General features: G+C 45.8%; 1 protein-coding gene across 2 annotated transcripts in view; it reads left to right on the plus strand.

Moving 5' to 3' along the window:
* Positions 1-13,788, plus strand: part of NAPEPLD (N-acyl phosphatidylethanolamine phospholipase D) — a 33,010-nt gene extending 19,222 nt beyond the window's left edge. Inside the window, exons 2-5 of one of the 2 annotated variants that reach the window (XM_044920133.1) lie at positions 5,269-5,584; positions 5,822-5,915; positions 9,373-9,487; positions 13,615-13,788. In XM_044920133.1, the coding sequence (XP_044776068.1) occupies positions 5,269-5,584; positions 5,822-5,915; positions 9,373-9,487; positions 13,615-13,743 (654 nt within the window). In that variant the 3' untranslated portion in view covers positions 13,744-13,788. Of the gene's footprint in view, positions 1-5,268; positions 5,916-9,372; positions 9,488-13,614 lie in introns of both variants that reach the window. The other variant, XM_021689764.1, reaches the window with a different exon arrangement.
* The last annotated feature ends 565 nt before the right edge of the window (positions 13,789-14,353 follow it).

A 14,353-nucleotide genomic window follows, 5' to 3' on the forward strand; every position in this document is an offset into this window, starting at 1 on the left:
GGCAACACAAGCAGGGGGAGTGGGAGAGGGAGAAGCAGGCTTCCCGCTGAGCAGGGAGCCCGATACGGGACTCGATCCCAGGACCCTGGGACCATGACCTGAGCCGAAGGCAGACGCTTGACGACTGAGCCACCCAGGCGCCCTCTAGTTGTCCTTTTAAACCTCAGTGTTTTCTTTCTGTGCCCCCATCCCTCAGTAGCATCCCTCCCCACGGCAGTTCGCATTGTCCCGGGTGAGAGTTCCCTTCATGATGGTGTCTCCTCTCTTGCTATCCTCTGTGTTGTCTGTCTTCCATTGTGCAGAAGATGTTGGGTCAGTCCACAGTTCTTCTTTAGGAGGAAATGCTCTAAAAATAGGTGTAGATTTGGTGTGGCCCCAGAGGAGGTAAGTTTAGGGAGTTCCTACAATCACCATCTTGGACCGGAACCGAGTTTCTCTTCTCATTCTTACTGGTAGTGTGGGTATAGAATTGTTGTTTGGACACAGTTTTCTCCCAGAATTTTATTTATTTATTTGACAGAGAGACAGTGAGAGAGGGAACACACGCAGGGGGAGTGGGAGAGGGAGAAGCAGGCTTCCCACAGAGCAGGGAGCCTGATGTGGGGCTCGATCCCAGGACCCTCGGATCATGACCTGAGCTGAAAGCAGATGCTTAACAACTGAGCCACCCAGGCGCCCCAATGTCTCAGAGTTTTAAGGGGTGGATGAAAATGTCACAATATGAAATTCTTTTTAAAAAAATAAAAGGGGCGCCTGGGTGGCTCAGTTGATTAAGTGTCCGACTCTTGATTTCAGCTCAGGTCATGATCTCAGAGTCGGGCTCTGTGCTGGGCCTGGAGCCTGCTTAAGATTCTCTCTCCTTCTCCCTCTGCCCCTCCCTGCTCACATGCTTGCTCTCTCTCTCATTCTCTTGGAAAGTACAAGTACCCTATGATCTTAACCATGCATAGAAATAGGACTGTGAGTAAAGACAGCATAATGTTAACAGTGGCTGTATTCACTGCAGACTGATGTAATGGGTGACCACTTTTTATATCTTCCTGTATTTTGCAAATATTTTATGAAGGGTATTTTCTTTTATAATCAAGGAAATGTTTAAAAATATTAAGCCATTTTGATGGATCCGGTACTCCTAATACAGATAGGATGGCAAAAATATAAAACATTAGCATTAATAATTAATTGCATTGGAGGTGTTTTTGCACCCAATATGGAGCTCAAACTTATGACCTCGAGATCGAGTCGTGAGCTCCATCGACTGAGCTGGCTGGGCGCCCCTCTACATGCTTTTTCAAACTCTGGTGATCAAGATCAAAAGGACAAAGTTATTTTTTCTTTTTTTGGAATTTCAGTTGTAGACTCTCTTTCTTTGAGTTTTATGGGATAGTGGTGCTAGGGATCAGATTCTTTAATAGAAATAAGGTGGTTTTTTTTGTGATGGGCTTAGAAAAAACACAGCATGCAGAAGGAAACACGGAGGTATGATTGCTTAGTTCCGATGTCTTTTCAGTACTTGGCGTTTTTTAAAAATAGCTCTGTTGAGCTATAATTCACATACTCTACAGTTGACCTGTTTTAAACGTACAGTTCAGTGGTTTTCAGTATATTCAGAGTTGCGCAACTGTTCCCACATCTAGTACATTTTTATTAACCCCCGAAGAAACCCCATGTCCTTAGTCATCAGCCCCCGATCCCCTTGCCCTCCTGCAGCACCTGGGAATCACTAATCTATCTTCTGTCTCTATGGACTTGCCCCCTGTGGACATTTCATATAAATAGGATCATAAAATCTGTGGTCCTTGGCGACTGGCTTCTTTCTGTGCTTTAGCTGTTAATCCTTTGTTTGGAGAGCAGCGGAGTCTGCCAAAGGTGCTCTGCTACGGGTTTTGTTACCTCCCAATAGTCTGCAGGTAATGTGAGATCGTGAACTTCAAGTGGCTTTTCAACTTAGAGCAAAAAGAAAGGGCGACCGTTTTCAGGGAATTTTGTTACGGGTATTTTGATGCCCTGTTTAAACATCATGCTGCTCAAGATTTTTTTTAAATGGTTTTAATAACATAATCCAAGCTCCGCCTATTCAAAAAATATAATTTGATGAGTTTTGCCTGATTTATATATCCATGAAATGATCACCAGCATCAGGATAAGGTATATTAGCTGCCCTCTCCAAAAGTTTCCTTGTATCCTTAGTAATCCATCTCTTATTCTCCCCTATCAGATCCCTGGGGCTGTTATTTGCTTTTTGAAAAAAAAATATGTATTAAACGAGAGAATAGTTAGGAGTCAGTGGTGAGAGGCAGCGTGTGTGAAGGCTACCTGGGTGACCTTGTGTACGCGCCGTCCCTGTTTGTTTTCCTCTGTAAATGGACATAGTTAATAGGAGCTACCTGCAGTTATGGGAGGTACCAGATTAAACATTATTTAATTCCCTCCCTCTCTCCGCCTTCAGTGTTGGAAAGGATACCACATAACATTCGTTACTGTTCAGTGACCCTAACTCTACCAACTTTGAGAACCGATTTGAAAAATTTACACTCATTCATCCAACAGGTTTCATTGAGTACGTGATGCGTTCGTCACTGCCCCGTGCATTGGGCACTGTGGCTGATTCCAAGTTGAGTAAGACATGAGACACATCCTGTGTACATTCAGCCAGGGTTTGGGCAGAATATCCACGGATGGTGCGTGAACAAAGTGGCATGGAGGTTGAGCGGTTGGAGTGACTGTCCCTGTCTGTGGGGACTCCGTGTTGGCCCCGTGAAGGGTACGTAGTTAGATGACGGCCTCCAAGGGATTAGAGAAGGCATTTTAACCTGAGAAGGGGGATCTCAAGCAGCCCCCATGTAGGTGGGACCCAGTCTGCCGGGGTTGGGTGAAACAGTGGAAGGGAAAATGAGGGAGTCCACCGGCAGGCTTCCTACTGGACTGAGGAGGCGAGTCGGGTTTTGTCAATCAGTAGAGTCCGTAAAGATGTTCCAGTAAGGGACAGAGTTACACTGTAAGTGGACTGTTTTTGAGGTGGCTCTTGTGTACGGCTTGAGTTTGATAGTAAGACAGTTGAGCATCAAAGAAGACTTGAACGAGTCTGGATAGTGTTCGGGATCTTAACTAGATTAGTGACTATGAGAAAGGAAACAGGCGAAAACGTCGTCGGCGCCTGAGTGGTTGTCGGGGCTGCGGTTTCTTTCCCCATCTAGAATACTTACGGAGTGCTTACAGTGTGCTAGCCGCTCCTAATACGGCCCCCACAACAGTGAAGTGTCAGTATAATGTACTCATTTTTCAGATAAGGAAATTAAGGCATAGAGTGGCTAAGACGCATCTTTGTCGTCCTCCGCCTCTGCTGTTCCTGCTTTTCCCCCATCATGGCCTTTCTCCCACTCACACCACCTGCGACCTCTTGGCTCTCCACCAGCATCTCCCCACGATCCCTCTCTGGCCATTCTCACTGCCATCTCCTTTGTTTGGGTCTCGTCGGTCACCGCAGCTGTTGTGACACTTTCCAGGTCATAGTTTGCACTCTAAAAGTGTTTTCTCTAAACCTAAATTGGGACAAGTCTCTTTTTTTAAATTCATTTATTAGCATGTGTATGTGCACACAAACGAGTGGGGGGAGGGGTAGAGGAAGAGACTCTCAAGCAGACTCCCCGCTGAGTGCAGAGCCCGAGGTGGGGCTCCATCCCACAACCCTGAGATCATGACCTGAGCTGAAATCAAGAGTCGGATGCTTAACCGACTGAGCCACCCAGGCACTGCCCACCCCCCCTTTTTAAGATGCTTCCTGTCCCTGGGTGGACTATGGCATTCAAGGCTCTGACTGTGTTCTGATCCTTTATGGATTGTCCCCTGACCCCAAACGCCACGTTCCTGTTTGGCTCTCTGCCTTTGCTTGGGCATTTTCTCCACCTGAAATGACCTCCTTCCTTTCCTCTGCATCATGAATTTCTCATCCGTTCCTCAGCAGCTCACACAGGTTACTTACTGTGTCCATGATGCCTTGGGCACCTGGGCTCTTCATTCCTCCTTATTGGGCTGTAGCCTGTCTTGTATTTTCCTTGATTATCCAATACCAGACTCTTCTCAAAATTGATGTGCAGCAACTTACAAAAATAGATGTAGGAGTAAAACATCAGACTGATGAACACAGAAGAGCACACGGACTCTTAGGGTAGAGAAGTAAAGCCAGGATTAAAAGTAGTGTAGGAACGTGTGACGTCACAAGCGCGGAAAGAGCCTTACCCCCACTTCCTAGTCCAAGCACAGAGGGAAGCATAAACTGGTAAGAGTTTTCCCAGTGGCAGTCAAATGCATAAAGCCAGTTGCTCTGGAGAAGAGCTTTTCCTGTTACTGAGGCTTGAGAGAAATGTTTCTGGGGTGGGTGAGAAGGTGGGGAAGGAGGTTGGAGGTGTAGCAAGTCTTAAACACATCCCTCCAGCACGTGGACGGCCAGGTTCATGGAGCGTCTTCCTGTAAGAGACCTCGATACAGCGGTCAAGCATAACGCTAAAGCACCATTCAGACAACAGTTTTCTACAAGCCAGGACGGTGACCCCAAAACAGAGCCGCTTCTTGTTCTCGCTTCCAAGGAGAAAATGTAGAATAACTAAAGGAATTAATACTTCTGTTTTTACATCTGTTCACCCCCCAAAGCAATCACCTTCCCACAGGCAGGGACCACGTTCCTCTGTGGCTTGCTCGGTGGCGGAAAGCCTTAAGGGTGAGGAATGGGGAGAGCCCTCTGTGCCGGGGGAGGGGGGTCACCGGGGTATCAGCGCCAAGCTCCGCTTTGAGCTGTGTGTGCTCAGAAAGTCAGATTCGTATCTGAGATGCAATATCTGCCAAGAAATGGCTGTAAGTTCTCTTGACTATCCAGGGGCTGACCTGCCTCTGAGACCGTTTTCGCAGCAGATGCACCGGCCAGGTGAAGGGGCGATGGCAGGCAGACTGTGGCTAGGCCGGTTCTCTTCCAGCACTTACAGAAGAGAGCTTTTCAAAAGGTTAATATATTCAGCAGTGCTCCAAGGGGCCAATTCAGTTTTCCCCTTGTCTCCTGCATTTGGGACTAAGACCTTACACTGTCATGATTCTAGAGTAGGATTCAGAAAGAAGTACGCATTTTCAAGTGAAAAGCAAAAATAGCACATTTACTGAATGAGGTCAGTTCTCCCCAAATAGCCCTTTCTGTCTCTAATTTGTATCAAAATATGTTCTGACATACCCCCCCCCACCCCCAACGGCTGCTTTTCTCCTCTCTCTTTCTCTGCACAGGAACTTGATAAAGAGCTCCCAGTGCTGAAGCCGTATTTTATCGATGACCCTGAGGAGGCTGGAGTGAGGGAGGCCGGCCTGAGGGTCACGTGGCTGGGACACGCCATGGTGATGGTGGAAATGGACGAGCTCATCTTCCTCACCGACCCCATCTTCAGCTCTCGTGCTTCACCGTCGCAACACGTGGGTCCAAAGCGGTTCCGTCGTGCCCCCTGCACCGTCAGCCAGCTGCCCCCGATAGACGCTGTCCTCATCAGCCACAACCATTACGACCACCTGGACTACAATTCCGTCATCGCTCTGAATGAGCGATTCGGTCAGGAGCTGAGATGGTTCGTGCCGCTGGGTCTCCTTGACTGGATGCAAAAGTGTGGCTGCGAGAACGTGATCGAGCTGGACTGGTGGGAGGAGAATTGTGTCCCCGGACACGATAAGGTCACCTTTGTCTTTACCCCTTCCCAGCACTGGTGTAAAAGGACTCTCTTGGATGACAGCAAGGTTCTGTGGGGCAGCTGGTCTGTCTTGGGGCCCTGGAGTCGGTTTTTTTTCGCAGGAGACACTGGCTATTGCCCGGCTTTCGAGGAGATAGGAAAAAGGTTTGGACCTTTTGACCTTGCCGCTATTCCCATCGGAGCGTATGAACCAAGGTGTGTAGACTTCCCGAGAAGGCAGCCCTGCTCTGTAATGAGTGGCCTGAACTCTAAAGGAGTTACGAGTTTCTGATAATTTGGGGTTATCATTTGTGATTTGAATGGTGGGCTTTTGTTATGGTGGTGGTTATTGGGGGGGGGGGGGGCAGACTCAGTTACGTTTCTTGTAAAGTATTTCAGTCCATCATATCCATTAGATAATGACTCAGAATCAAAGATTCTGTCACCAGGAAAGCTGGACCAAGGTTTAAAGAATTGCTGCAAACCTAGGTACAAGTTCAGGTACCGTTCTGACTCGGGTTAAACCGATCAGCCCCTAAGCAGAGCTGAGCTAGCTCTTGTTCTTCACATAGAGGACACTCTCCATAACCACGTTGCGCTCCGTGTCTGGCGAGCCCCTGTCCCCAGGCCTGTAAGCTCTCCTGCGTCGGGCAGAGAAAAAGCAAGGAATCCTAGCAGCGCGTCCCTTGCACTGGTCTCGTGTCACTCAGCGCTGAATGGCCCCGTTGTACGCTGCTCACCCACCGTGGGAGCTGTTGAAAGGTCACACTGGCTCTGGGGACCCACAGCCCTGCCTGTGTTTTCCTTCATATTGTCTAAGGGAAAGAGGTGATTTCAGAGAATTCAGTTCGATTTCAGCTAACGCTGGGTAACAGGTTCAAGTTAAGAGAAAATAAGCACCAATAGTAAAAAAAATGTTTTCTTTCCTAAAGTACGGGCACAGATGGAGAATTGTATGGAGGATGGCATTTAATTTCAGCATTCCTACAAGCAGGAAAAACACTAACTCAAAAATGAATTGAGCAAATCTGATCATTAGTTTCCATCTGATTTTGTTATATTTGACTTTTAAAGTTCGCTAAAACCATTTCTTTTTTTTTAAAGATTTTATTTATTTATTTGACAGAGAAAGACAGCGAGAGAAGGAATACAAGCAGGGGGAGTAGAAGAGGGAGAAGCAGGCTTCCCGCCGAGCAGGGAGCCCGATGCGGGGCTTGATCCCAGGACTCTGGGACCGTGACCCGAGCCGAAGGCAGACGCTTAACAACTGAGCCACCCAGGCGCCCCACTAAAACCATTTCTTCACTGTCTTTATTCATCCTTATTTTGCCCTTTTTTCTTTTTCTGGTTTCTTTAAGGGGCTAGATACTTCTACCTTATTCTTTTATTTTTTTTTAATTTATTTGACAGAGAGATACAGCGAGAGAGGGAACACAAGCAGGGGGAGGGGGAGAGGGAGAAGCAGGCTTCCCACTGAGCAGGGAACCTGATGTGGGGCTCGATCCCAGGACTCTGGGATCATGACCCGAGGTGGCTTTGCTTTTAAAGGACTCTGCTTTTTTTTTTTTTAAAGATTTTATTTATTTATTTTTTAAAGATTTTATTTATTTATTCATGAGAGAGAGAGAGGCAGAGGGAGAAGGAGGCTCCCAAGGAGCAGGGAGCCCGATGCGGGACTCGATCCCAGGACCCTGAGATCATGACCTGAGCCGAAGGCAGACGCTTAACGACTGAGCCACCCAGGCGCCCCTATTTTAAAAAATTACTATCAGTAGTCTTTGAACTTCACTTTTTCACTTAGTTCTAATGAAATCTCTCAAAAAACATCAACCTGTTTACAAATCAATTTCATACAGTATTGATCTTCACTCAGTGTATTCTTAATATATTAGAATACTTTATTTGTAATTATGAAGATTTTTCCTGTGTCACAGTATATAAAGGTCCTGTGTACGTGATGGTATAACGTGTACGGATTAACTACACACATTCCCTCGCGGCATTCCCCCTTCCTGCTTGCCCTGCAGCTGTCTTCTTACTAAGCTGGGAGCAGGCCAGGAGCGCAATATTTGCTCTGAGAGAATGAGACTGGAGCCTCTGCTCTGTAATCCATCTCTCTGGTCGGTACTAACAGTTTCAGAAATAAGCTTATCAACAGGACTTCAGAGTACTCCATAAATGTACGATGATTACACCCAGACAGCTTTCAGTAGTATCCCTGTGGGGATCTCCTGTCACCAGATATTCTATCCAGGTTGGTTAGGAAGTTTTGTTTATTCGTGTTTTTTTCTTTTTTTAAGTAAGCCCTATACCCAACATGGGGCTTGAACTCACGACCCCAGGGTAAAGAGTTGCTTGCTTTTCCGACTGAGCCAACCAAGCGCCCCAGGATGTTAAATTTTTATTGTAACTTTTACCCCAAATAAAAATTTTATATTTCAGATAGACATGAAGGTGGAAAAGAATATGTCCATCCCTGGGGCGCCTGGGTGGCTCAGTTGGTTGGGCAGCTGCCTTCAGCTCGGGTCATGATTCTGGAGTCCCTGGATCGAGTCCCAGGATCGAGTCCCTCATCGGGCTCCCTGATCGGCGGGGAGTCTGCTTCTCCCTCTGACCCTCCCCCTCTCATGCTCTCTGTCTCCCATTCTCTCTCTCTGATAAATAAAAAAAAAACCTTAAAAAAAAAAAAAAGAATATGTCCATCCCTTTGATTTGCTGTAGGAGTTTAAAAAAAAATCAGTAGAAGCACCAAAAACTATTTGCATCTTGCCCCGATTCTGAGTGTCAGGAGACAGGACAGTGCTACTCTAATCCGCTGTTGAGTCGAACACAGTGGCTTTGTCTCTAGGCTCCCCAGGGGCCCGGCAGCTCCTAACAGTAAATAACAACCCTTTAGCTGTCGCAGCTGAACTTCTCCGTGGTGCACTCTGTAAAACGCAGAAGCAGCTGTGTTGAGTCCCGGTCCGCGAGTCTTGGCTGCGGCCGGGCTGGGAGTAGCAGACCTGAGCTCCACACCCCAGCATCGGGTGGAGCTGGGGTCCACACGCAGGCCCCCGCCTCCTGAGCCCTGCTCTTGCGTAGGCATCGGGCAGCCTTGCACTGTTTCCACACTCTCTCCCCATAGTCCCCCTCAGGTACCCTCCCTCTTCTTGCTAAATCTTACACCTCACCGCTCAGTTGTATGGTGTTTAAATAAAATCCTTGAATAGCAATTGATTTTTTTTTTTCTCCCAGTCTTTAAATATCCTACACTAATTTCTGTTTGCTTTTTGCTTTAGCAAATTAAAAAAAAAAATGGTTTCAGCAAGTTATTCAAGTTCTCTTGAATTGTGCTTTTTGGCTTCTATTCTTGACCCATTAGTTTCTTTGATTCATACCAGGATTGCAAAGTATCTACTTTTTAAAGTAAGAGTAAGACAAACCTTCAGAATAAATGCTTGTGAAACAACATCTTGCCTCGCAAAGGGGAGCTTTGCTTGAGACTTAGCTATTGTGTAGCAGTTTGTGTAAGATTTTTGCTTATTTTGTATTCCAGCAGAAAAGTGGACTCAAAAGAGATGGTTTTGCCTGTCGTACTGCCGTGCAGAACCTTTAAAGGTTGATTAAATGAAGCAATAATTAGAATTTAGTGTGTATTTCAAAGGCCAGAATTAATAAATTGCTGTTTTATCAGGTGGTTTATGAAATACCAACATGTAGACCCAGAAGAAGCTGTAAGGATTCACATTGACGTTCAGACAAAGAAATCTGTGGCAATTCACTGGGGAACTTTTGCCTTAGCAAATGAGGTGAGTTTGATTGTGGTAAACATCACTTTGGTTATGTGCTTGACCTAAGAGGATTCCAGCATCAGCACGCCCTGCAGTATGCTCAGAGGCCGGACTGGAATCAGACCCACCCAGCCCTCACATGCATTAAGGGGATCGATCACATTATTTAGTAAAACAGTATTTATATACAGTGGGGAAAAAAAAACCTCATTACATGCTGTGCTTTTGGCTTATTTCTGTAAACGAAGCATGCATTTATAGAACCAAACGTGTATAGTCTTGGAAAATAGAAAAAATGAACCATCATGTCCTCCCCCTCAAGGGGCCTTTTTTTCTACAGAAGATGTATGCGGGGTGTATGTAACTCTAAAACAGGTGTGGGAAGAAGTACTTCACTGTGGGACAAAGTGGTCTCACGCACGAGTCATGGACTGTTACTGATTTGCAGGGATCAGGGAGGGAGGGCTTCCTGGAAGAGGGGACATCTGAACTTCCCTGTGAGAATGCATTTCAAGAGGAGGAAGGGGGCAGAGCATAGGATCTGAGGCAGAAAGCGAAAGGGGAATGGTGAGGACTTAGTTCAGCCGGAGTATGGCTGTGACATGGAGGGCCATGGGGGACGTGAGGCTGGACAGCTGGGAACTTTTTAGGACTATGTTATTCATCCAGTAAACAGTGATTGAGTGCTGTGTGCCAGGTGTTGGGATAAATGGTGGTTTTATTCCTAAACTGGCACAGAAGAGCTGATTTTTTTTCCCGTAAGGTAGATGAATCCTAGAACTCTTATCAGCCAGGTTCTGGGATCAAGCAGAGGAATAGCAAAAAAAAAAATTTCTCCTTTCCGGGATCCGGGGCCTACCCTAAGCAAAATTTAGAAATGGATGCTTGAACTTGGCATCTTCTGCTTTGCTTTGTGTGGCCTCCTCCACATCACAGGCTATGCTGCAGGCACCCTGTGTTTTCAGGCTGTCCTAGGCGCTCCCTCTGTGCTGTTCCTGGCCTGCCCCCTCCCTCCAACCCCTGTCTGAATTCCCAGCCCCGAATCACGCTGGGGTAGGGGGCGCGAATGAATGAATGACCCTGGGGCCTGGGAGGACGAATGAGACAGGAGGACGCGTGTGGATGTGAGGAGGAACTGGGATCCTGGCTTCCTGTGGCATACTGTACCATTCGGTGGCCATTTCTTACTCCATATATGTATCTTATGTGTGTATTCCACGTATATAGATCTAGATAACGTGTGTATGTTCCATGTACGATCTACACCGAGACTTAGATGAAGTCCTGCTATTTTATTAAACCTGTTCAAAGAGAAAAATCAAGGATGACTCCTAGATTTTCAACTTAATTGGGAAGATGGTCATGCTCTTTACTGAGATGGGGAAGATGAGAGGATAGAAACCTCCAGCTTCAAGAGTTACTGTGTTGTTCAGCCTCCCAGGAACTTCTTCCTGTTATAAATCTAACTACCACCTTTATTTCTTAATGAAACCTATAACAACTCAATAAGTCTCAGCAATTTAGAATGTGTTCACACTTCGACATTAGATGTAGAAACTGGACAACTATGAGTTTGTTAAATTATAGAGAGGACGGAATTTTTGGATATTTACCCTATGAGTAAACACTTTAAAATGATTTGCATGAAAATAGTTAAAATAGCTACTTACTATAGTAGAAGCAGACTGAGGATGCCCTTAACTTGGCAATACTTAAATCAGATGTTGCTATATGTACAATTTTTATCTCAGGAATTATGAATTTCCTACATGATGTATTTAAGCACTAAAACTTAAAAGCCACTAGTTTTGGTGGAAACCAATTTTAGGCCTCACATAAGATAGGTTACCTTTTTAAAAGACTAGGGCCTTTATTTTGAATATCTCCTGTTGGAGTAGATCGTAAAACAGTGACCCTTTAAAAGGGAACTGAGGAGTTGCTGGGCTGGTTGCCCAGCTCTTAATGGAGCCAGAGTGTGGGCGCTTCCTCCGCCCCTTCACTCTTAACCTCTAATCTGCTGTCTCACTGGATTCATACTTGTTCTGTGGCCGTGGGGCGTTTTTACCTCTCTTGTGGGACTAAAGTGTTTGCACAATGAGACTGCTCCCAGTCACACAGAAGGCTTTCTTGCATTCTTCTAGGGTAAACTTCTCAATGGCCAAAACAGCCAACAGTTGACCTATGAAGACACTCAGAGAGATAATGCAACATCGAAATCCACACTAAGATTAGAGCCTATTACTAAAGTGACTGATGAGCAAAGAAACAATTAGTGTAGGGTGATTGTGTAAGTGTGTTAGCCAAGATTTGTAAGGCACCGGGGTGTGTGTGTGTGTGTGGGGGGGGGTGAGACTTAACAAAAGCAAGTTATTTTTTGGTGGGGAAGAGTTTCATCATTTTCAAATCTCTTATACTAACATTAACTTTGCAAGGGAACTATTTTGACTTAGGCTGTTAAAGTTACACTTTATTGGGGATATTTTAGCAATTTCCTACATGATCCAGAAGCCAGCGAGGGAAGAGAAAGGGTCTGGGTGGCCAGTACCTGTTGGCCAACCTGTATGTCTTACACCTATAGGGTACGTCACTGGCCGTCCCTTTGTGGTCACCACTGCTAGTGCCCATCCCCCGCTCCTTAGGGAGGGAGTGCCCTCTGACCCTGTCTATGGGCCTCTTTGGGTCACTCCCTTAATTGGGGGTTTCTTCAGTCTTGCGGCCAGCAGCCCACCTTTCACTCCCAAGTTTCCCCCATAATCCATGTTTATATATCCAGCTGCCTGCTTGACATCTCCACTTGGATGTCCATTACGTACCAAAGACTTGAGTTCTGATCTTCCCTCAAACTTTTTACATCTCAGAAAATGGTTCTAGTTACTCAGGTTAAAACTTGGACTTCTCTCTCTCCTGTCCCCCATCCTGTTTTCCCCACACACAGTCAGCTCAAACTTCAGAATATGTAAGTAATCTCACCACCCCCCCACATGGGGCTCGAACGCACGACCCCAAGATTGAGGGTCGCACGCTCTACTAACTGAGCCAGCCAGGCGTACCCCCCGAATATTTCACATTTGGACTACTTTTCGCTGCTTGGACTGTTTCCACTCTGCCCCTTCCCGTCTCTTCTCAACACCCTCAAGGGCAATGACCTTTATGTCTTGACTCCAGTTCCTCCTGCTCATCTCCCCCCCGACTGCCTCCCAAGCCCGGTGCCGTCCTCTGCCAGGTCTTGGGTCAAACGCTGGCTTCTCATAGAGGATCTCTTAGCCTGTGGTATTTAAAGTTAAACCTCCGTCCACCACACTTGTCACCCCTCCCTTTTTCTCCCCACACCGTGTTCACCACTCTGGTAACATCTTCTTAGCCATTTCTTATCATTCCCATATGGTTCTCCGAGTAGAACGTAAGCTGGCCGCTCCGGATAGGCGCCCTGAAGTCCATTGTTGCCTGACGGGTAGAGAAGACCCATCGCTGTCGATGGGATCAGAGGCGGATTTTTATTCCTTCTTGCATTTTACAGCTTCTGCATTTTACAGCTTTTCTAATTGAAGTTGAGAAAAGAAGAACCTCTGAATAAAGGGGAAAAAAACCAGGAAACAAAGGGAAATGAGGACGTTCTAACTGTCTTAGCTCTGATTCTCTGGGTCCTCCTTATACGCTGGAGACTCCGGTGTCGATACTTGGCTGGCGGTTTGAGGGTAACAGCCTTCTCTGAGCCAGAAATCTTTTCTCCAGCGTCTGCTTACACACACACACTCTGACTTCTAACCTAAGCTCTATGTTCTTCCAAGATCTTGGTAACATCTCATTCTGTAATACTGTCTTTGGTATTGATTCCATTTAGATTAGAATTTCATGTAGTGAAACAGTGGTCAGATTTCATGCAGTCTGGTGATGTTTAGTCTGAGTTGCCACCACATTTGACATTCATGATATTTGGAGAGGTAAGTGTGGTTTTTCTGTTGGCTTCATTAATGACTCTACATTAGAAGCTGTGATTGACTCATTTGCTGATGCTTGAATGAAAAGGACGTTATTTTAAGTTGGTATATGTTTGTTATTTTAGTTTCAACTCTTACTTGAAATATCCCCCACATGTATGCATGGTTAATCCTTTTCCATTTCTTCCCCCGTCTGCCCTTTGCCAGCATTACTTGGAGCCCCCATTGAAGCTGAGTGAGGCTCTAGGAAGATACGGACTTAAGACGGAAGATTTTTTTGTCTTGAAGCATGGAGAATCCAGATACCTCAATACTGATGATGAAAACTCTGAATAAATGTGAGCACAGGAGCTGTTAGTGACAAAGGTACCCTCTAAGCTAGGGAAGACTAAGAAACTCATGAATACGAGGATTTTTTACATTTGGAAACAATTTTGACAAGTTAGTGTTTTGTTTTGCGTGATAACTTGTTACTCCGCCTACCAGGTCATCCAGAGAAATGAGTTCAGAGGTGGGTTATTTACATAATGAATTGGCAAAGGGGAATTCAAATCCTGTCTCGATGGTAGAAGCATTGCAATGGAATTTTTTTTTTTTTTACATTTTTTTAGTGGTAGAATTTGGAGGTTATGAAAACTGATTTTAAGGTCTCATTTCTGTTCTTCTGGTTAAGGGCCTCCTACAAGGTGAGTCTGTCTAGCAAGATAGATTCAGAGGCCACACATATAAACCTGTTTCTCACACTCACACGAGAGGACGTGAGGACACGGCCCCCCACGTGCTTACAGCAGTTCTCCTTGCTCCGTGAGGATTAGCTTATGTGCCACATGTGAAGTGGTTTATTTTTTTAAGCATAGAAACATAGGAGGTTGGGCGAAGTTCCCATTTTTAAAGACTTAATTTTTTAAAAGAGGAAGAGTATTTTCTGTTTTACGTCTACAATCCC

The sequence above is a fragment of the Neomonachus schauinslandi genome, chromosome 12 (assembly GCF_002201575.2).
Source record: "Neomonachus schauinslandi chromosome 12, ASM220157v2, whole genome shotgun sequence".
NCBI classification, from domain to species: domain Eukaryota; kingdom Metazoa; phylum Chordata; class Mammalia; order Carnivora; family Phocidae; genus Neomonachus; species Neomonachus schauinslandi.